Source organism: Oryctolagus cuniculus, chromosome 11 (genome assembly GCF_964237555.1).
Source record: "Oryctolagus cuniculus chromosome 11, mOryCun1.1, whole genome shotgun sequence".
NCBI lineage: Eukaryota > Metazoa > Chordata > Mammalia > Lagomorpha > Leporidae > Oryctolagus > Oryctolagus cuniculus.
In genome coordinates, this window is record NC_091442.1 from 64800744 (window position 1) to 64824715 (window position 23972).

The 23972-nt window shown below is 35.0% G+C and overlaps 1 protein-coding gene across 6 annotated transcripts in view; it reads left to right on the forward strand.

Moving 5' to 3' along the window:
* MON2 (MON2 homolog, regulator of endosome-to-Golgi trafficking) overlaps positions 1 to 23972 on the forward strand; it is a 124885-nt gene that overhangs the window by 39256 nt on the left and 61657 nt on the right. For all 6 annotated transcript variants that reach the window (XR_007919691.2, XM_002711305.4, XM_002711303.4 and 3 more), the window contains 14 exons: positions 313 to 410; positions 1102 to 1227; positions 4798 to 4992; positions 13556 to 13680; positions 14395 to 14531; positions 15274 to 15427; positions 17259 to 17491; positions 18066 to 18147; positions 18833 to 19017; positions 20152 to 20264; positions 20950 to 21054; positions 21342 to 21422; positions 21501 to 21574; positions 21663 to 21753. Coding sequence is in view for 5 of the 6 variants with exons in the window: in XM_002711305.4 (XP_002711351.1) it covers positions 313 to 410; positions 1102 to 1227; positions 4798 to 4992; positions 13556 to 13680; positions 14395 to 14531; positions 15274 to 15427; positions 17259 to 17491; positions 18066 to 18147; positions 18833 to 19017; positions 20152 to 20264; positions 20950 to 21054; positions 21342 to 21422; positions 21501 to 21574; positions 21663 to 21753 (1799 nt within the window). In the remaining variant the exon portion in view is untranslated. The remainder of the gene's footprint in view (positions 1 to 312; positions 411 to 1101; positions 1228 to 4797; positions 4993 to 13555; positions 13681 to 14394; positions 14532 to 15273; positions 15428 to 17258; positions 17492 to 18065; positions 18148 to 18832; positions 19018 to 20151; positions 20265 to 20949; positions 21055 to 21341; positions 21423 to 21500; positions 21575 to 21662; positions 21754 to 23972) is intronic.

Below are 23972 nucleotides of genomic sequence, written 5' to 3' on the forward strand. Positions count from 1 at the left end.
CAAGACACATTGAAAGATCATGTGACTTTCAAATGAAATAAAGGAGCTGAAGAATGGGAGATTGGTAAAATCAAGTGTGTAGACAAAGACACTAAGCTTATTAAAATGAATGTAAAAGAGTGAAGAATGTTAAGACATTTTATATAAAAATAGCTTTTCTTTTTTTCATTCTGGAGGCATAGTTCTGAAATTTTAGTTGAAGTATATAATTTCATAAACAAGAATTTATTTTAAACATACCTTTTAAACACTATATATGATTTATTAAAAGCCATTATGAAAACCCTCAAACTCATCTTATTTTGGTTACAGATATTGTAGAACAACCAGTGCTAGTACAAGGAAATAGTAACAGAAGATCTGTCAGTACCCTCAAACCTTGTGCTAAAGATGCATATATGCTTTTCCAGGTATTTCATTTGATAAAAACAGTTTTTGTAGAACATAGTTCTGTATGCATTTTTTATTTTGAAATTTTGTGTCTTTTTTAATGTGAAATTTTGAAATATGTCAAAATTAGTATTAAAATAGTTCTAATACATTAAAGAAGAACATTTACTGTAGTAAACAGTAATATTTATTACTAGGTAATTTACATGATAAAATATTATGGTTCACTTTAAGGAAATCAAATGATTAAACATCCCTAGGTGTACTAGGGATGACAAGTCAAAAAAAAATTTCCGTTAACATGGAAATTAAAGTAATGGACCTGTGGTCTGCATAGTAAAATTTAATGCACAAATACCTGATTTTTACATTACTTTCATATATAAATAATTTTAAGTAAAATAAGATTCATCTTACTAAACCATTTAGTATTTGGGATTAAAAGGCAATTTATTCATTAAAAGAATGGTTAATCATTTATCGTTCTACTATATATATTGTCAATAGTTATATGACTCTTTAGAAGTTTAAATATAACCCATCAAGTATCCAGTTTTTCAGAATTTGAATTACCAATGCTTAGTTTCTGTGGAGCAAAACAACTGTTATATAAGAAGAGAGGTTTTGAGTTTTTAAAAAAATTTATGAGCTGTGTGTTTTAAAAAACACATTTCATTCTAGAGAGTGACACTGTTTGGTTTATTTTCTCAGGACCTTTGTCAGTTGGTTAATGCTGATGCCCCTTACTGGCTGGTAGGCATGACAGAAATGACTCGGACATTTGGCCTTGAATTACTTGAGTCAGTCCTGAATGATTTTCCACAAGTCTTTTTACAAGTAAGCCAACTATAATATTTATAGCAAAAACTAATCTTTCATTTCTTCACAAATGTTTTTCAAGAAAGCAGAATAAATGTTTTCCACATTAAAAGATTCAAGGACTTGTAGCCTCAGACTTGGAATACAACAATTTAGTGTTATCTTTTTCTTTTCTTTTCTTTTTTAACTGCCCTAACACTTTGAAATTTTAACAACAGAGTATTTCTCAGCTAATCGTGAAGGCATGTGGTGTGTGGGTTTTAAAAAATATTTTTATTTTATTTTATTTTTTTATTTTTATTTTTTTACAGATAGAGATAGACAGTGAGAGAGAGAGACAGAGAGAAAGGTCTTCCTTCCGTTGGTTCACCCCCGAAATGGCTGCTATGGCTGGCGCTGCACCGATCCGAAACCAGGAGCCAGGTGCTTGCTCCTGGTCTCCCATGCGGGTGCAGGGCCCAAGCACTTGGGCCATCCTCTACTGCCCTCCGGGGCCGCAGTAGAGAGCTAGACTGGAAGAGGAGCAATCGGGACTAGAACCCAGCACCCATATGGGATGCCGGCGCTGCAGGCATAGGATTAGCCAAGTGAGCCACGCGCTGGCCCTAAAAAATATTTTAAAACCTAAGAAAATTACTAGTCCTCACTGTTTTTATACATGGCTATATGTTCTTGGATATTGTAAATGTCCTCACCCTTTATGACTATCCTTCTTTAGCTCCTTAAATGCCTCAAGAAGACTCCTACCTCAGGAGTAATCCATGTCTCTTTGGCCTGGGATGCTTTCCTCTCATAAGGCTTCCTGTTTTACTTTTTTTGAGGTCTTTACTCAGTGATAACTTATTAACCAAATCTTCCCCAAGTGCTTTGTATAAACAGCAACGTTTTCTCATGTCAGCACCCTTATCTTTCTTATCCCTCTTTGTTGTTCTTTATAGTACTTATCACCTTCTAACACACACACACACACACACACACTCACACACATGCTTGTGTATATATATTTATGTTTTTTTTTTTCTATTTTCTACGAAGGTAAGCTCAATGAAGCAGGAACTTACTTTTCTGTTGTAGAGATGCTTTTAATAATTTTGCCTGGTATATTGACAAATGACTAGTATTTCAATGAATTGATAATTTGAATTAGAAATTTGTCTAGATTTTCTTTATAGGAAAAGATTCAAAGAAGTTTTTACGGATTTATTTTACCCACAAAGTCCTGACTTGTCACTGTTCTTCCTCTTGTATTGCATGGAGGGGAGAAATTATGTTATGTAAGAGCCTAGAATTTAGTCCTACAAAATTTTCTTCTATAAATAAGAATTTGTTTTCTTTTAATCATCATTCACACCTTTAATCAGAATTTATCAGTCACAGTGTGCTGGTAGTTCTCAGAAATAAGACTAATAAAATTCTTGCCCTTGTGACACTTAGAAGTGTAATCGGGAGAAGGATAGTAAGTAAATGATAATATGTGATAAATGCTATGAAACCAAAATATGAGAAGTATTAAATGGAAATGAAGGACAAAGTTATTGAATCTGTTGGAAGGTTGGTGATGAGTCAAAGATAGCATCCTTAGGCTCAGAGTGAAGGCTGGTTAAAATGGGAATAGAATATTTCACACAGAGAGGATTTCAAGAGTAGTGACCCTAAGAGACCTTGTTTTCTAGAAAATAAGCTCTAAGTGCAGGGACACTGAAAAATGTACTTAACCCTGAATCCCTTTCCCATGCTCAATGCCCGGCATGTATTAAGCAATCAGCAAATAATTGCTGAATATATCAATGAAGTGTTTCAGTGGGTGACAAAAAAAAAAGGCTATTTCAAAGATGATTTCTAGCTTTCAGAAACTAGAACTGTTTGCTAAGATGGAGCAGTTTTTATTATAAGCAGTAGATTGGTTAGCTTTATACATACTAGTTTGATATGTCTGTGAGACATGCAAAATGTTAGCTAGAATTATGCACCTCGAGCTTTTGCACTGAAATTCTGAATTTAAACATTGCTCAAATATAGTGGCTAATTAAAGATTTGAGAGTGAATGAGATCACCTATGGTGAGAGAAGAGGCAAGGGCCTCCTACTCTGGAGATCGGAGAAACTTCAATATTAAATGGCTGGGAATGAGAGGATGAGCTTGCAACAAGACACTGGAACAGAATGCCAGAAAGGCAGGTACAAATATGAGACAGTGTGACACAGAGAGACAAAAACAAAGTTTCAAAATAACCATGTAATCACTTTTGTCAAGTGCTTTAAAGAGCTTTGATAGGGTGAAGTCTAAAAAGAAAGACACTGCTTGCTGTGGGTGCAGAGATTATAATGACCATGATAAGAAGAGGAGCTGGGGTGGTTAGTGGTGGTGGTAGTGGTGGTGGAGGCCACTGTTGTGAGGGAGATGCAGTGATGGGATAAAACTTTCAAGAGTTGTCTGTATATTTACATATTAACCAACATAAAAACATTTTTGTAAAGTATGAATATGGATTGAACTATACTTTAAATTTAGGCTATCAAGCAAACTAATTGTAAAGATGAGTGTGGAATGTCAAATCACTTAACTCTTTAAGAACCCATTTTTGGGGAAAAAATTAGAAAGTACTTTAAAACACATGTGAAAGTGTAGAAGAGTACATGTTGTGAAATTAACAGTGACTAACATCTTCAGGATGTGAGATTAGACAAAACTTTCATTTTTATCCTTTTACTTAATTAATGGGGTGTTTTTAAAAAAATTATGATTGACTAAATTGCATTGTGCCTTATTTTCAATAAGATTGAAAGAATTATATTGGATGATTGTTCTTTGTTTATGGCTTCCTTGAAATTAGAATTGTTAAAGCAAGAAAACAAAATATTTTTGATGTTAGTCATTAAATGCAGACTCAGCCTTATATTGTCAGTAAGGGGGAGCTACCCTTGGCTAATAAGAGCAGGGAATTAACAGATTAAAGAAGGCATTCTGCATAATGTGCCATGATTTGGTAAAATATAAGAATTCTTCGCACAATTACCTGGACTTCCAAAGTAATTATGCTTGTTTGTCATTGTGTGTTTTATCAACTTACTGTGTTCTCTTCAAGCAGTTGAAGTAGAACAGAATTTTAATTATTAAATCTTCTCTACATGAATGGATTTGTTCTTTGCAAAAATAAAGGCAATGAATTATATCATTTACATTTTATTAATCAAGTTTTCTCTCCTCAGCTGCCTATTTTAAATGTTTCATTTGCTTGAGTTTGTATATGTTCTTTTTCTTTTGTGCTTTATGTTTTAATAACTAGTGTCGACTACAATAAAAGTCCCTAATAATCACCACTTACTCAATTGTAAAAAAAGACATTAATTGTTCCTCTGTAATTGATACTCTGTTAAAAACCTGAGATAGTATCATTTTGTTCTTAGGCCTGTTTAGAGCAATATGAATTTCAAAAGTGTGTTTAAATTGCAAGGCAATAAAGTATGTAAACTGGCAAAGCTAAATTATTAGTAATGATTATTAAGGAGTTTTATTTGCTGGTGAAACTGTGTTTTGGAATTATTAAGTACAAAACAGTTAATTCCTTTTCTTTTTTCTTTCAAATAGCACCAGGAATTTAGTTTTCTCCTCAAGGAAAGAGTATGTCCTCTTGTGATAAAGCTGTTTTCTCCAAATATAAAGTTCAGACAAGGTTCCAATACTTCATCTTCTCCAGCACCGGTGGAAAAACCATATTTTCCTATCTGCATGCGTTTGCTGAGAGTAGTGTCTGTTCTGATTAAGCAGTTTTACAGTCTTTTGGTAAGTGCTAATTTCCATAAGTATTTGTGTATATAATTACAGGCTGTACTTTTTGTAGAAAGTGGTTTACTAAATAATGAGTTCAGATTTTTCAGTTCATTTCAGCAAAAATTTTTAAGAACCTATAGATATTCTCCTAGATATACCAAAGAATCCTCCTGTCCTCTCTTGAATCTTGCTTAGGTTTATATGGCATTTTCTGATGTATGTTGAGGAGAGTCATAGCCTGTTATTTGAAGGCAGCATAGAGTTTGTGATTTAGGAACTGAGGTTCTTAGCTAATTGTTTATAGCTCATTTTAAGGATAATTAAAATTATTGTATCTTCAGTTTATTCTGCTTTCATTCATATTATTTCATATATTGTAACAAATTATAGTAAAGTGATAAGGATTTGATGAAATCTAGGATTAAAAATCAACTTCTTTGACTTGTGGCTCAATATTTTATCTGTGTTGCACAAATTTATTGATAAAGAATATTTTGTGATACTCTTGATCGTAATTTTATTATTGCAGTGATTTACTCTTAAACATTCAAATGATATTTCTTAGAAAATGTAGAGCATTATATTTCTTTAATTTTATATTAAGCCAAATTTAATATTGTGTAATGTTTTAGCCTTTATATCGTTTTTATTAACAAAATTAGACAACACAATAATAGTAGTTTTCAGTATCCACTTTCAATAATGGGTAGAACAACCAGACATAAGATCAGTAAGAAAACAGAGGACTTTAACAACATTGGGCCAAGTAGGCTCCACCTAACATCTGCAGGACATGCCCTCTGCTCAATTGCACATACATTCTCCAGGCTATATGACAAACTAAGCCACAAAATAAATCTTAAAACATTTATGAAGACTGCAATAACACCAAGTATCTTGTCTGAGTTCAGTAAAATGAAACAAGCAAATTAAGGAAAATCAAGCAAATTGAGGAAAATCAAGCAAATTGAGGAAAGTCACAAGTAGGTGGAAATTAAATAACAATCTTAAACAATCACTTGTTCAAAGAAGTCACAGGGAAATTAGAATATGTCTTGAGACAAATGAAAACATACAACAAAACTTATGAGATGCAGCAAAAGCAGTACTACAAAGAATGTTTATGGTAATAAATGCCTACATTTAAAAAAAAACAAGAAAGATATTAATAAAGTAGTTATATGCCTCAGGAGACAAGGAAAAGAACAATTGAAGTTCAGAGTTATCAGAAGGAAGGAAATAATAAAGATTACAGCAGAAATAAACTAGAGAAAAGGAAAGCAGGTGGAATTGATCAAACTGCAAGTTCGTTTTTCGAAAAGATCAACAAAATTGACAATCCCTTAGCTGTGTGAAAAAGATACTCAAATAACCATATTGAGAAATGAAAGAGAAGTTGTTACAATTGATGCCACCCAAATACCAAAGGATTATAAAAGTTTACTAGGAACAGTTATACAGCAACAGATTGGATAATTTAGAAGAAATGATTAATTCATAGGAAAGTATAAACTACCAAGAATGAATCACAATAAAAAATTTAAGCAGACCTATAACTAGTAAAGAGAGTGAATCAGAAATCAGAAATCAACCCCCCATCCTGCAAAAAGCTAGAACCAGATGGCTTTATTCAACAGTTCTACCATGTAAGCATCAATCCTTTTCAAACTCTTCCAAGCACTGATTGATTGAGAGAATACTTGCAAACTCATCTTATGAGGCCAGCATTATCTGCTATTAAGCCATAGATACTACAAGAAAAAGGAAATCTATGTGTAAATATCCTTAATATTGATGCAACCCCTCCATCTAACTAAGAAACTAAATTCAACAGTACATTAAAAGGTGTATTCACTGTGATCAAATGGGATATATTCCTGGAATATATCCAGTGGACAAAAAACACAAGATCATCTCAGTTGATATAGAAAAAGCTTTTGACAAAGTTTATCACCTTTTCATGGATAAAAACATTCAATAAACTAGAACTAGAAGTAAACTACAACATAATAGAGGCTGTCTGTGAAAAGTTAATGACTAATATCACATTTAATGGTAAAAAGCTAAAGACTTTCCCTCTAAGATCAAGAATAAGGCAAGGTTGCCTACCTTCACTAGCATGATCTGGAAGTTGTAGCTAGACCGACCATTAGGGAAAGAGGAAGAAGTAAAAGGTGTCCAAATAGGAAAGGAAGAAATAAAATTATCTCCGTTTGCAGGTGACATATGTTGAAAACTCTAAAAATTCAACACCCCCAAAAAATAAATAACAACCTGTTAGAACTCATAAACAAATTCAGTAAAGTTGCAAGATACAAAATCAACACAAACCAGTTCTGTTTCTGTACACTAACAATGGACTATTTGAGAAAGAAATTTAAAAAAAAATTCCATTTACAATAACATCAAAAAGAATAAAATACTTAGATGTAAACCTAAACAAGGAAAGAAAATATTTATACACTGAAATCTATAAAATATTAATGAAATTAACCAGCACACAGAATAATAGAAAGATATCCAGTGTTTGTGATCTAAAGATCTAATGTTGGGGCTGGCAATGTGGCATAGTAGGTAAAACTGCCACCTGCAGTGCTGGCATCCCATATGGGTGCCTGTTCGAGTCCCAATTGCTCCACTTCTGATCCAGCTCTCCGCTATGGCCTGGGAAAGCAGTAGAAGATGGCCCACCCTGCACCTGTGTGTGTGGGAGACCTGGAAGAAGCTCCTGGCTCTTGGCTTCGGATTGGCCTAGCTCTGGCTGTTGCAGCCATTTGGGGAGTGAAGTCAGCAGATGGAATACCTCTCTCTCCCCTTCTCTCCTCCTCTCCTTCCCTCCCTCCCTCCCTCTCTCTCTCTCTCTCTCTCTGTACTCTCCCTTTCAAATCAATAAATAAATCTTTTAAAAAATGATCTGATGTTGGGGCTGGCATAGTGATACCTGTGATGTCAACATCCCATATGAGTGCTGGTTGACTCCCAGCTGCTCCACTTCTGATCCAGCTCCCTACTAATGTGTCTGGAAAAGTAGCAGAAGATGATTTGTGTGCTTGGGCCCATGTGGGAAATCTAGATGGAGTTCTAGGCTCTTGGCTTTGGCCTGACCTAGACCTGGCCATTGCAACCATTTGGCAAGTGAACCCGTGGATGGAAGATTCCTCTCTTTTTGTCTTTCCCTCCCTCTTTCTATAATTCTGCTTTCAAATAAATAAATATTTTAAAAAAAATCAAATGTCATTAAAATATACATGCTACCCAGAGCAATTTACAGATTCACAGCAATCACTATTAAAATTCCTGCAGCATTTTTTTTTGCAGATATAGAATTCATCCTAAAATTCGTATAGACTCTCAAGGGACCCCAAACTGCCAAAATGATCTTGAACCAGAACAAAGTTGGAGGCCTCTCACTCCTGGTTTTAAAACATAAAACTAATCAAAACAATATGATGCTGTATCAAGACAAACACAAAAATCAATGGAACAGAACAGAGAGCCCAGGAATAAACCTTTCAATAAGAGTACCAAGACTATTCAATGAATAAAGGATAATCTTAAAACTGGATATATATACTCAGAAGAATGAAATTGGTCCTTTACCTTATATCATCTACAAAAAACAACTCAGATAAGACTTAAAACTATAAAACTTCTAAAATAAGGAAAAATCTTCATGATGTTAAATTTGGCAAACATTCCTTCTGTGACTCCAGAGCACAAACAGCAAAAGAAAAAAATAACAAATGGAACCAAATAGAACTTAATTCTTCTGCACCTCAAAGGAAACAATTAACAGAATGAAAAGGCAATCTTTGGAATGTAAGAAAATATCTGCAAGTCATATGTATCACTTCTTCAGTGATAAGGGGGTTAAAAGCTACAGTGTACAAAGAATTCCTACATATCAACAACACCAACAAAATTCCAAATACCTCAATCAAAATTGGGCATAGGATGTGACATTTCTCCAAAGAAAATACACAAATGTCTAGCAAGCATATGAAAAGATGTTCAACATTTCAATTATTAGAGAAATGCAAAGTGAAACCAAAATAAGATACTACTTCACACCCATTAATATGGCCACTGTCAAAGCAAAACTAAAAAGTCCAAACAAACCAGAAAATAGCAAGTATTGGATGTGAACCCTTGTGTACTGTTGGTGGGAATACAGAATCTTGCAGCCACCATGGAAAACAATATGAAAGTTTTTCAAAAAATTAAAAATAAGTTATTTTATGATTCAGCAGTCCTATGTTTTGAAAGCATGCTTTCAAGAAAATTGCAAGCATAATATAAAAGAAATATTTGCATACCATATCATAGTAGTCCTCGTCAACAATAGCCAAAACATACAAGCAGCTCAGATATCTGTTGTATTGATTATTATTCAATCTGAATAGAGAAAGAAATCTTGTCAATGGAGACTCAAAGACAAGAAGCAGATGTTTCATTTATATGAGGTACTTAGAGTAGTAAAATTCATGGACACAGGAAATAGAATGATAGCTGCCAGGTGCTAAGAGGACAAAGATGGGGAATAGATATTGTTGTTCTAAAGTTTGTTTTTGCAAGATGAAAACCTAGAGATCTGTTTTATATGTATATATACCTTATATACATATATGTGTATGTATAAAACTATGTTGTGAATATAGTTAACACTGACTTAAATGTCATTAAGAAGATCAATTTTCAGTTTTTACCACAGGTAAATATTTTAAACAAAATAGTGAAAGTGAAAATAATTAGAGAAATATCAGTATGGGAAGTCTAGAGGATGAATGTATTTTTAAAGAAGAAGAAATGGGGGCCAGCTTTGTGGTGTAGCAGGTTTAGCTACTACCAGTGGTGCCAGCATCCCATGTGAGTGCTGGTTTGAGTCCCAGCTATTTCTCTATGATCCAGCTCCCTGCTAATGTGCCCGGGGAAGGCAGCAGAAGATAGCCCAAGTCCTTGTACCCATGCACTCACCTGGCAGACCCAGATAAAGCTCTTGGCCTTTGCCTAGCCAGCTTTAGCCGTTGCAGCCACTTGGGGAGTGAACCAACAGATGGAAGATCTCTGTCTCTTCCTCTCTCTGTAACTCTGCCTTTCAAAAAGAAAAGAAAACTAAGAGGAAGAAACGTGGGCCAGTGTAGTTGCTGTAGATTAGGTAGTTAGGCCGTGTGGTGCTCAAAGTATATAAGGAGTTTTTATTCTGGTTGCTAGGCCAACTCAACACCACCTCTCCAGTTGTTCCCTAATTATTGACAGGGTTGTCTTAGAGGGCTTCTTCTGAATGTAGAATTCTGGCTAGACTACATTAGGTTAACCTCACAGGAAGAGAAGGTGTTTCTCCTTTTCCTTTTGTATCTACTTGTCAGTCATGGAGAACCAACTCTTGTTCTTCACAGTAATGTACATGGTTACCTCTTCATAACAAATTCAGAAGGTAGCCTTTGTTTCTATTGCTAAACCAGGATCTACTAAATTATTTGTTTTTATAAAATTTGATACTGTGAACTATATTATAGTCCCTAAAATTTTTATGTTGAAGGGTAATCCCCAATGTGATGGTATTTTTTTGTGGTCTTTTAGAAGCAGTTAGGCTTAGGTGAGGTCATAAGGGTGGGTCACTCAGGGTGGGATTAGTGCCCATATAAGAAGAGTCACCAGAGAGAGTAAAGACATAGCAAGAAGGCAGATATCTGCAAGCTTGGAAGAGTACTCTCTATTGAACCTGATCTTGCTGGACCCTGATCTAAGAATTTCATCTTCTATAATGGTGAGAAATAAATTTCTGTTGTTTAAGCCATGTAGTCTGTGGTTAATTATTTAGGGAAGTTCACCCAGACCATGATGCTTTTTTTCTGTGTAGCAGTTCTGTTATCTAGCAATTCATCCGATGAATTTTTCAGAGATATAAATATCAGTAATTTTAGTTTTGGATGAAATTGCTGTATTGAAGCACATATTCTGAGCACTAGGTAAAGTTAGCCTACTATAAATAATATACTAGAGTCTGGAAGGCTTAAACAACAAGCATTTATTTCTCAGTTCTTAGAGCCTGGGAAATCTAAAAGGTGCCATCATATCTGATGTCTGGGTGAGGGTACACTTCCTGGTTTCTCCTGTCTTTCCATTATATCCTGATTTGGTAGGGAGTGGAAACAGGAGGAGATAATCTCTCATGGCTCTACTGACAGGCACTAATCCTATTCATGAGGGTTCTATCATGACCTAATTACTTCCCAAAGACTTTAGCTCCAAATACATGATCTCATTGATGATTAGGCTTTAACATATGAATTTGGTGTTGGGTGTGGGGGAACACAAACATTCAGTCCATAGAACTGCTTTATGTATATTAATTCATTAAATTTTACTATAACTCCGTGAAGCATTCATAGTTGTGATTTATGGCGGAGAATATAGGGGTCAGGATATTTATATAATTTGCCTGAGAGCATGCTGTTTCTCAGCTGCAGAGCTGAGGTATTAATAATTATTTTAGACCCCAAACACATTCTTAACCCCATTACATTTTTTAAAAATTTATTCATTATTATTTTTAAAAAATTTGTTAGAGCTCCTGCCTACTAGTTTGCTCTCCACTTGCTGGGTCTAGGTGGGAAGCCAGGAACTCAATGCAGGTCTCCCACATGGATGTCAGGAACCCAGTACATGAGCTGTCAAGCTGCCTCCCAAGGTCTTCATTAGCAGCAAAGTTGGAGTCAGAAGCAGACTGCGACTCAAATCCAGATACACTGATAGAGGACATAGGCATCCTGACCACTTGGCCAAACTCTTGTCCCCTAACCCCAGTACGTTTTGCTACTTTACTTTTTTCCTAGTTCTCATTTCTTTGGTCTCCAAGGCTGCCAGTGCCAAAGTTTCTTGTACTTCTTCTTATCACTCTCCACATTTTGACTTTTGTTCCCCAACTTGTGGAGAAGGCATATAATAGCACAGTCTTCTATAGAAAGGATTGAATATTACTGCCTGAAGGAAGAGGCTTGCCTTTTCTCTACTTTATTTGATCATTGGAGATGATGCTGACCAACTGATAAAATGTCCCTTCTTGGTAAGGGAACTCTAAGAGTGTGCAAAGATAAATTCTCCAGATACATAAGATATTAATTACCATAATTGGTTACATAAAGACTTTCCAAATTACTATGTTGGAAAAACCCAGACATTCCTGTTTCTTGAAGAGTGAAAGTTAGAGGCATGGTAACTCCAGAGTGATCTTATATATCTATATATTTTATATATTAGATATGTATTTTATATTTTATTTATTATGTAATATATATAACAATTATAATTTATTTTAAATATTTTTTATATGTATAAAATGCCTCTTATCTCTGTTTTCTTTCTTTAAACTTGGATGCTCTGTATCTCCTTAGGATATACTAGAGAAATATTCTTATACCTTTCAGTCTTAAGGTCTATTTTTACTCTTTTAAAAATATTTAGGAGCTTTTCTTTATATGAGTTATTCTGTCATTATTTTATTGAAATTAAACCTGTAATGAAACTAAACCTGTATATTACATATGACCATGAAAAGTTATTTTTATGAAAACTATATTTTCTAAAGGCATTTTGTCTCTTGAATCTGGCTCAATCTTCTGTTTTCGTTTTGATGTGGTGTGGCATGGGTTGAAACACAAAGAGAATCTGGCTTTATACAGACATGTATTGGAAAGGAACAATTATTTTAATGACCTTTTAAGATATTCTTTTTTAATACCACACCAAACTGACACTTTCCTAAACTATTGCCCTTTCTTGCATTAAAATTCATTGATCCATCTTGTGCTTTTTGAATGGATCTTTTAGAAGCAAGAATAAGTTTGGCCTAGTAATCACAATATCAGCTTAAATCTTACTACCAGAGATCCTATGGTGTCCTTGACTAGGAGGTAACAGCAACAGTCCATCCAGCTTTGAATAAATGCGTTTGTGTTTGTCCATGATTCAGTCATCAGACATGTAATTGAGTGTGCTTTGTACATTATTTATTTATAAAGAACTTGCTGAGAAAATGATCTATGATTATAACAAGAATAATGATAACACTTAATAAATCTGTCCCTGTTCTAATTACTTTATGTATCTTATATCTGCCAACTGATATAGGATCCTTACTTTTTCTACTATAAAATTTATACTAATTTGTTACCTCTTATTTTTTTTAAAGATATATTTATTTGAGAGGCAATTACAGACAGAGAGAGGGTCTTCCATCTGCTGGTTCACTTGTCAAATGGCTACAACGGCCTGAGCTGGGCCAATCCGAAGCCAGGAGCCAGGAGTTTCTTCCAGGTCTCCCACATGGGTGTAAAGAAGAGGATAAAGGATTAACCATGTTATATGCTAGTGTTTTTAGGGATGTAATTAGAGGGACATTGATTATTTTGGCTCTTAACTTTTCATTATAGTGTAACTACTTTTTCCCATCTCTTTTTCTCTACTTTCTGTTAACAATTTTATTTTATTTCAAATTTGAAAAATTTAAATACAACAATGTAAGTTACAGTTCTTCTAATTTAAAAAAATTATTTAAAAATCATATACTTTGTAGGTAACTGAATGTGAGATATTTCTATCACTCCTGGTGAAATTTCTGGATGCTGATAAACCACAGTGGTTACGAGCTGTTGCAGTGGAATCAATACACAGACTTTGTGTACAGCCTCAGCTGTTAAGGTAAAACTTTAGCATTGTTTTGTTAATAGAGGGTTAATAAAGTATTAGTGATTTCTAAATAAAGAACATTCTATATTGTATGTATGTGGAAGAGCAGGGGTTAAATATGGAAAAAACCTGAGTGGTAGGTAACATGTATGATTAATGCCTGCCATCAGTCTGAATTTACTGGACTAATACAACCAACAGGGACTAGTATTGTGATGCATCAGGTTAAGCCATTGCTGGCAATGCTGGCATCCAGTTTGAGTCCTGGCTGATCCACTTCTGATCTAGCACTCTGCTAATGTGCTTGGGAAAGCAGTGGAAGATGACTCAAGTACTTGGGCTCTAGCCACTCATTTGGGAGACCTAGATGTAGTTCCAAGGTCCTGGTCTCATCCTGGCCCAGCCCCAGCCTTTGTGGCCATTTGGGGAGTGAACCACTGGATGGAAGATCCCTCCCTCCCTCTCTTCTTCCTTCCCTCCCTCCCTCTCTCTGTCACTCTACTGTTTGAAAAAATAAAATAAGTATTAAAAACAACCAGCCAAGATAATTTGTTATTAGAAATGTCACTTCAGTCTGAACTAAATTAGTGCAATAGTTAGGTGTTGTGAAGTGTTTTTGAGTATGGCATTGAAAATATTATGTAGCATTACTTATTATAAAAAATGTTTAAATTGTTAAAATATATTAGAATGTTTTTCCCAGAAACTTTAAAAATTATTTTACAGGTCATTTTGTCAGTCCTATGATATGAAACAACATTCTACCAAGGTTTTTCGTGATATTGTGAATGCTCTGGGATCTTTTATCCAGTCCTTGTTTCTTGTCCCTCCTACTGGAAATCCTGCTACAACCAACCAAGCTGGTAAGGGCATATTCATATTTTTTTTTATATCATGGCATGATTTACAGTATTCACTGTTCTGAGAGGATATTTTATAGAAGTCATGTGACTAGGGAAATTTGGATTACCCAAAGATACTGATAATAAAGATTTACACTTAGAGAATATTTCAACCTCATTGAGAAAACTGTGTTCATTTCTTTTTCGAATAGGTTTTCTTCTTTGTATACTTTCTGTTCCCTCTAAACATAGAAGGAAAGTTTAGATGCTAATCTTCTTTTTAGAAGAGTTCTCGCTTGACTTCTCTCTTTAAAGTCTAGATAGTTAGTACCTTTTGAGCACTGTTAGTACTTCTTTTAACAAAAGAGGTTTATGTGGTTTAAGTTTGGAGATCAATATATAGGTTTTTGCTTCCTTTTGCCTACTTTCTCTTCCACTTTATATTAACTGATAGATGGTCTTTTTGTTCTCATCTTTGATTTAAAAAAAAGGGGAATCGAATGAACTGCATACCACAACATTGTCAGTATTTTTACTTACTTTAGTAGCTTTTATTTAAAAAAAGGAAATGGTGTTTTTGAGGAAACAAAGCCTCTCAAATAAACAAAAGAAAATTGATAAATTTCATTTACTTGTATAATTCCCATCTGGTGATCAGAAAAAAATTGTTAAGATTGACTAGACATTTGAATATTATTGCTTTGTAATCAAGTGGTAAATTTTTAGACTAAGTCTTTGCTTATTTTTCTGCCTTGTCTGATAGGAAACAACAATTCAGGTGGACCAGTCTCAGCACCAGCTAACACAGGAATGGTGGGGATTGGTGGAGGTGTTACTTTGCTACCAGCATTTGAATATAGAGGAACTTGGATACCTATTCTGACTGTAACAGTTCAAGGCAGTGCTAAAGCCACCTAGTAAGTAGTAGTGACATTATTCTATAAGGAATGATTTTGTTGAGGATGATATTTAATCCTAAAATACTTCTCTCTGTATTTTATTTTAACTTTTAGATTCACTATTTCTAATGCATGTCGAGGTTATTTTCTTTTGTTGTATTTTTGAAGTTTTTATCTGGACCTAGATTTTGTTTTTGTTTGTGCCATTTATAGACTGTTAACATTCTAAAACAAAAATGTGATTTTTCAAAAAAGTATTTTTTAGTTGAAAGGCAGAGTTATTGAGAGGGAGAGATAGAGATTTTTCCATCTGCTAGTTCACTCCACAAATGGTCACAAAGGCTGGAGCTGGGCAAGTCCAAAGCCAGGGGCTTCTTCTGGGTCTCTCATGTGGGTGCATGGGCCCCAGCATTTGTGCCTTCTTCCACTGCCTTCTCAGGCATGTTAGCAGGGAGCTGGATCAGAAGTGCAACAGATAGGACTCAAACCAGCGTCTACCTGCTATGCCACAGCACTGCTCCTCCACCCCAACAACTCTTTTTTTTTTTTTTTTTTTAACCAAAGGACCTTTTCAGCTGTCCTGTATAGGTTTTGGTTTGAAATATATGGCTTGGTTTCAGACTCTTTGGACTTGAGTCTTCTAAGGTTAACTGAGTTACCATCCTTCAATTAGTTAATCTTTTTTTCTAGCCTCATTTCTCTCATCTATAATGATATATCTAAGTTTCAAGATTATATACATAAGAAAAATTTCATGTGTTTAGCTAATCATGTTGTTAAGAAGTTTAACATCTGGAAACTTTATTTTTTAATTAAAAGTGCTTAATGGGGCCGGCGCGGCAGCTCACTAGGCTAATCTTCCGCCTTGTGGCGCCGGCACACTGGGTTCTAGTCCCGGTCTGGGCGCCAGATTCTGTCCCAGTTGCCCCTCTTCCAGGCCAGCTCTCTGCTGTGGCCAGGGAGTGCAGTGGAGGATGGCCCAAGTCCTTGGGCCCTGCACCCACATGGGAGACCAGGAGAACTACCTGGCTCCTGCCTTCGGATCAGCGCGGTGCGCAGCGGCCATTGGAGGGTGAACCAACGGCAAAGGAAGAAGACCTTTCTCTCTGTCTCTCTCTCTCACTGTCCACTCTGCCTGTCAAAAAAAAAAAAAAAAAAATGATTGTTTGAAGAAAGAATAATTCAGTGGGGAAGGAACTAATAGTGCTGGGACAGCTGGATATTTATATGCAAACAAGTAATGCTAGGACCCTAACTCATACCATACACGTTAGCAGGGAGCTGGGCAGTGGAGGATAGCCCCTGTGCTTGGGCCCCTACACCCGCGTGGGAGACCAGGAGGAAGCACCTGGCTCCTGGCTTCGGATCGGTGCAGTGCCCGCTATAGCGGCCATTTGGGGGGTGAACCAAGGGAAAAGGAAGACCTTTCTCTCTGTCTCTCTCTCTAACTGTCTAACTCTATCTGTCAAATAAAATTAAGAAAAAAATTTTTATAAAAGCACCTAAATCAGACTTTGAAAAGTTTTTATAACCTATTGAAGTCTTATTATATTTTGAGTGTAAATATTTTTTCTAATATCAACAATTAATTGAAGTATTGGCACAAATGGAGGAGACAGGTAAATTATTAAAATGGTTATAATAATGATTAGGCCTTAATTTTTCTAATAAGTTTCTTTTGATACGATGAAGGCATCCTCCTACAAATGAAACAAACTCTTCAGTATTGTCTCTTTACTTTTGCTATTCTATTCATCCTGATTTCTGTAATATACAAATTATGGAAACAATTTTTTGAATATTCATTCCTGAGACATCTCACTAATAATCCAATTTTTTCATACTTCAGCCTAGAGATGCTGGACAAAGTGGAGCCCCCAACAATACCAGAAGGTTATGCTATGTCTGTGGCATTCCATTGTTTGCTAGACCTTGTTCGTGGAATCACCAGTATGATTGAAGGAGAGTTAGGAGAGGCTGAGACAGAATGTCCAATGACTACTGAAGGAGCTTCTTCACCAGCACAGTCTTCAGAAGAACAAGATAGACAGTCAGCATCAGACCAGATGGACAAGGAAATGGGTATGATTTTATATTTTTAATTGTTATTTTGAAATAATTTAAAATTTATGGAGCGCCTGCAAAAATAGAGTTCCTTTATTTCCTTCACTTTGTTTTTCAATTGTTAACACTTTATCATATTTACATTACTGTTCTCTCAGTTAACATAAATTTCATTGTACTTTTTTCTGAATTATTTGAGTGTAAGTTGCAGACATGATGCCCCATGAATGCTTCAATGTGTATTTTCTGAAAATTTGACAGTCTTATATAGACCACAGTATACTTAACATCAGAAATTTAGTATCAGTCTAGTAATATTGCCTAATCCCATATCCCACTCAAATTTTGCCATACGCCCCAGAGATGTGTTTTATGGTACAAAATCATGTGATGAATTTAGTTGCCAGGTCTCTGATTTTTTTTTTTTTTTATAATTTAGATGTTAGAGCTATAGTATTTAATAACTGAGTTATTGGTGGAGTTTTGGACATGTCAATAGCCAGGAGATTTTAGAATTTGATATATTATTAAATGTTATAATATCTATAATTATGATTAAATATTGTATCCCCCCCCCCCCCCCCACTTTAAGTTAGTAGAGCTGTTTGGGAAGAAATGGTGAATGCCTGCTGGTGTGGTCTTCTTGCTGCACTCTCACTCCTTCTTGATGCCAGGTATTACTTCTTTGAAAGTTCTGCCTTGTACTGTAGCATCTTGAGAAAAAAAAGACACTAAAATGGTTTTCTTAACTCATCCCAAGCGTAATTTCCTGTATCAGTTTTTCATATTTGTAGAATATTATTTTTGATATCATAATTGTCATGCTTTAATGGAAACTATAATCCTAAAATTAGAGTGTCTTTTTCATTTTAAATCATTACTACTTTTGTAATTATACTTAATTTCTTTGATGTTTTTCTTCAGGAACAATTCACTGACTTTATTTTTTTCCTTTTTAAAATCATGCATTATGGTTTTATTTTACATTTCTGATAGTTTTGTAATTTTTGTGTAATGGAGGAATTCTATCTTCATAATTTTTAAATTTAAATTTTCTAGTTTTTAACAGACTCTATAATATAGTTTGAATTTGCTGTTTTTAAAATGTTTGATATGTTAAGTTAAATCTGAATTCTTGGTCCTTTTGTTCAATAGTAAATATGGGTATTGTACATTGCTCTTACCTAAATCAAATTTTCAGGTATTATATTAATTGGTTAAATTCCTTTTTTGGTATATTGATTTTGACAGTATTTTTATACAGATTTTCTTAAAGCTTCACTGAATACCTAATTCATTACATCTCACCATGCAATTAAAATAATTTAATCAGATTAAATAAAATACATTACTTTTTAGCACAGATGAAGCTGCCACTGAGAATATTTTAAAAGCTGAACTGACAATGGCTGCTCTTTGTGGAAGATTGGGCCTGGTAACTTCAAGAGATGCCTTTATAACTGCAATATGCAAAGGTTCCCTGCCTCCGCATTATGCACTTACTGTACTGAATACCACTACTGCTGCTACACTATCCAATAAATGTAAGAGTTAAACTTACTCGAAGTTCTTTCCATCAAGTGGGGTGACATAGTGTAAAGAAGACATAGGCATTCTGACTTTAACCCTCTGCTTTTCTGCTTGTGGTCTCCATGACCTTGTGGAAATTAATGTCTCTGAGCTTCATTTTCTTTCCTCTCTTTAAAACAATGGAAGTGGAGGGAGTAATGATACCAATTTTAAACTATAATTGTGAAAATTTGTAAACTGTAGAATGCCACTGAAATGTGGTAGTTAGTTTTTTAAATGGAACAAGTAGAACAGTCAAGTTTAAGCCACTTTAAGCTGACATTCAAAAAATTGTGTTCTTGTTGAATACTTTGAGAATGTTTATATCAAATACATTTGATATAAATGTATTTCAATATGATACCCTGTTTCAAACTGAAATTAGATTGGTCTAACTTTAACTCGAAAAGTATACTGGAAATATGTTTATAATAATTAATGTGTCCTAATTCCATTTTGCTGATAAAGAAATCCAAAGTTTTATAATTTTTACAAATTAGCATTGTGTAACTTGGATTTTGGAGTTCATGAGTTTAAAAAATGTTGGCATTTACTTAATGGATGTTAAATGTTCAGCACCAATAATTCAAAAAGTCCAAAATCTGAAAAACTCTCAAACGATTCTGATTTCAACCATTTTAGAGAAAAGGGATACTCAGCTTATATTCACATGCACTTATTTACATATTATTTGAGAGTCAGACAGGAGGAGGCGTGGGAGAATGCACTCCCATGTGCTGATTCATTCCCCAAATGCTTGCAATAGCTGGAGCTGGCTGGAGCCAAAGCTGGGAGCCAGGAACACAATCCAGATCTCCCATGTGAGTGGCAGGAACCCAATTACTTGATCCATCACCTGCTGCATATTTGATCCATAGTCTGCATTAGAAAGAAGCTGGAATCAGGACTTGAGCCCAGACTCTAATTCAAGGCACTTTGATGTGGGATACAGGCATCTTAACCACTAGGCCAAACACCTACTCCTATACTGATAATGAAATATATGTTATGTTCAACTTAATCAACTTAATATTTTAAATACTTGTATAACATTTTTGAATGTTATTACAAAAGTATATTTTAATTATTTAGGCTTTCCTTTGTTCTAGCATATTCCATTCAGGGTCAAAGTGTTATGATGATAAGTCCATCAAGTGAATCTCACCAGCAAGTAGTGGCAGTGGGTCAGCCTCTGGCAGTCCAACCTCAGGGGACAGTAATGGTAATGTACTTGGTCTTCACTTGGTTACTAATTAACTGTCCCTTTCATTGTATTTGCCAAAATTTTCAGTACACTTAATTTACTTTATTTTACCTGGGTTATATCCTTTTTCTTTATTTTAAAGATTTATTTATTTATTTGAAAGACATAGTTTAGGGTGGGAGAGAGAGAGAAAGAAGGAGAGGGAGAGAGAGAAAGAGATCTTCTGTATGCTGGTTCATGTCTCATATGGCTGGGGCTTGCCCAGGTTGAAAGCAGGAGCCCAGAACTCTGCCTTGGTCTTCCACACCGGTAGCAGGGGTCCAAGTAATTGGGTCATCCTCTGCTGCTTTCCCAGGGGCACTAGGAGGGAGCTGGATTAGAAGTGGAGCAGCCAGGACTTGAACCGGCGCTCATAATGATATTCTGGTATAACAAGCATCGGCCCAACCCATGCACCAGAACCACAGCCCTTGGATGGTATTTTTTGAAGAAAGTAGTTAATTATGCAGTCAACATTCTAGTTACCAGTATGGTAACACAACTGTAATCAAATGAATTTTTTTCCTTATAAGCCATCCAAACCTCTTTTTTACTGTGTTTTTATTTTAAAAAATCTCTTAATACATTTTTTTTTGTTCTCTACAAGCTTTTCAATTTTAAGAATCTGTAACATTTCTTGCAACTATGTCCTTTTTAATTGTAGCTAACTTCCAAAAATATCCAATGTATGAGGACTTTACTTAACTTAGCACACTGCCATGGGGCTGTTCTTGGAACATCGTGGCAGCTTGTCTTGGCTACTCTTCAGGTATGTTACAATGTTTGGGTAAGAGGTCAGCATTTTTTTCATATGTCAATGCTGAGCAGTACTTGTTGGTGCTTTGAGTGGCTTAAAGAATAGAGAAATTGAAAAACAGAGAAAGACATGGCTTATGTTGTAGGAAGTACTTCTTATGGTGGTTTATGTTCTGCCTAGATAGTATCATTATTTTATATTCTTAGTTATTAGAAACTTACTACAGATTTTAAGTTTAGTTATTAGAGTTTTTTAGTTTTATGAATTTGCTTTGATATGTATATTTTTTAACTTTACAGCATCTTGTATGGATTCTAGGATTAAAGCCCAGTAGTGGTGGTGCCTTGAAACCTGGGAGAGCTGTAGAAGGACCCAGTACAGTAAGTGCTAGTCCATCCTACCCAATTAGTGCTTCTGAAAATGTCATATGTTACATTTAATTCTATTGTTTTCCTTAGGTTCTAACCACAGCAGTGATGACAGATTTACCAGTGATTTCCAATATACTTTCAAGATTGTTTGAAAGCTCACAGTAAGACTCAGTTTCTTAAGCTGATAAAAATAGTGCTATTAGCTACTTACTTTAGATCAAAATATCCTGTGTCTTCCTTTTTTTTTAGGTATCTTGATGACGTATCATTGCATCATTTAATAAATGCACTTTGTTCCTTATCCCTAGAAGCAATGGATATGGCCTATGGAAATAATAAGGTGTGATATTCTATTTTTGATTATCGATAATGGTACATGCTTTAGTTATTATCTAAGATATACATCTGTTATAATCTTAGTGTTCTGCTAGAACTACTACTCAACTTGTGTGCCAGCATACTTTGTTGGATTTTTACTATTAATGATTGTTAATTTGTTGAAATGAAAGAGGAGTTGATTTGGCTTGTGATATATCTAAATATATAAAACAATTTTAGATTATGGCCATTTCTTTAGTGGACTAAACATTTAAAAATATTTTTTAAATTACAATGTAACTTAATAGAAGTTCCATAAAATGTCATGATAATACTTGTATTTGGAATTTATGAGTTGGGTAATACAAGTTTAAAATTAAGGACTATACATGTGTCTCAGTTTCTCTTGCTGTCATTGGAATGGAAAATAAGGAGCTAATCATTTCTTTCTGAAGGTAATAATTCTCCTTACCTTGCAAATTTAAATTTTTCTTTGCATATTGATTAAATGAACAGAGTAGTAATTTGGATACTGACATTCAAGAACTCTCTTGATGTACAAAATATTTTCTGTTATATTGAGAAGCACAGAAACATTTTGAGTTTCTTTATATCTAGAAATAATTATTTGAAATGAAGTGCTTTCTGCATTCTACAATGAACTAAATACAGTTTGACCATTTACAAATACATGAAGAGAACCTAGAAAATTATTAAAATACTGTAATTTAATATCTAATTGAAAAATTAAAAATGTGTTATTTTAAAGATTATTTATGTATTCATTTGAAAGGCAGAGTAATAGAGAGGGAGAGACAGAGAGAGAGATCTTGTATCCACTGGTATACTTACCAAATGACCACAACAGCCGGGTCTGGGCTAGACTGAAGCCAGGAGCCACAAGCTGCATCTTGGTTTCCCACATGGGTGACAGGGGCCCAGGTACTTGGGCCATCTTCTGCTGCTTTCCCAGGCACATTAGCAGAAAGCTGGATCAGAAGCAAGGCAGGTAAAACTTGAACCTATACTCGGATATGGGATGCTGGCATTGTAAGTGGTGGTTTAACCTGTTGTGCCACAGTGCTGGCCAGGGTCCACAAGTATGTTGACTGCCTAGTCCTTAGTTATAATTCTGGGTACTGTGGCTTGTGATTTTGGATCATTTGACTCACTTGAAGTTTAGTAAAGAAAGTTTTATTAGGATAAGTTTCAAATATTACAGCATATAGCTAGATGATTCTGTAAGTATGTAGATGGTTAAAAATATGTATTATACTTTGTTCCAAATCAAAACAAGGACAATATAAAATAATATCTTGAATTTTTAAAAAAGTATATTTTTTATTTATTTGGAAGTCAGAGAAATAGAGAGATTCTATTTATGATTGACTTTCCAAATGCATGCAACAGCTGGGGATGGGCCAGTCTAAGGCAAGGAGCCTGATCTCAATCCAGGTCCCCATATGGCTGGCAGGAACACCAGTAGTTGAGCTATCACTTGTTGCCTCCTAGGGTGTGCATTGGCAGGAATGCTGGAATTGGAAGTGGTGCTGAAACACAAATCCATGTGCTCCTATATGGATGCAGGTGTCTCAAATGGCATCTTAACCACTGTGGCAAGTGTCATCCCTCTTGATATCTTGAAAAATCCTATATCTTTGAGATTAATTTTTTTAAAGCCAAGATTGGTGGCTCTACCTTTTTTTTTTTTTTTTTTTTTAAGATTTGCTTATTTATTTGAAGGCAGAGTTACAGAGAGATAGAGGCACAGAGAGAGAGAGAGCGCGAGAGAGCAAGAGAGGTCTTTCATCTGCTGGTTCACTCCTCAGATGGCTGCAATGGCCAGAGCTGGGCTGATCCGATGCCAGGAGCCAGAAGCTTCTTCCAGGTTTCCCACGTGGGTGCAGGGCCCAAGGACTTGGGCCATCTTCTACTGGTTTCCCAGGCTATAGCAGAGAGCTGGATCGAAAGTGGAACAGCTGGGACTTTAACCAGTGCCCTTATGGGATGTCGGCACTGCAGGTGGTGGCTTTTCTTGCTGCACCACAGCGTTGTTCTGAGGTTAATTCTTAACACATAACTGTAGTATTTTTAATAGAATATCTTAGTGAATTTTAAGCAAGCTTATATGGTAATATCTAAAGAAATGATGTATTCATTCAATGAGCACATTATGTTCACTTTATACATGGTACTGTGCTGAGAGATATAAAAGAGATATGAGGTTTTTATTTTCAAAGA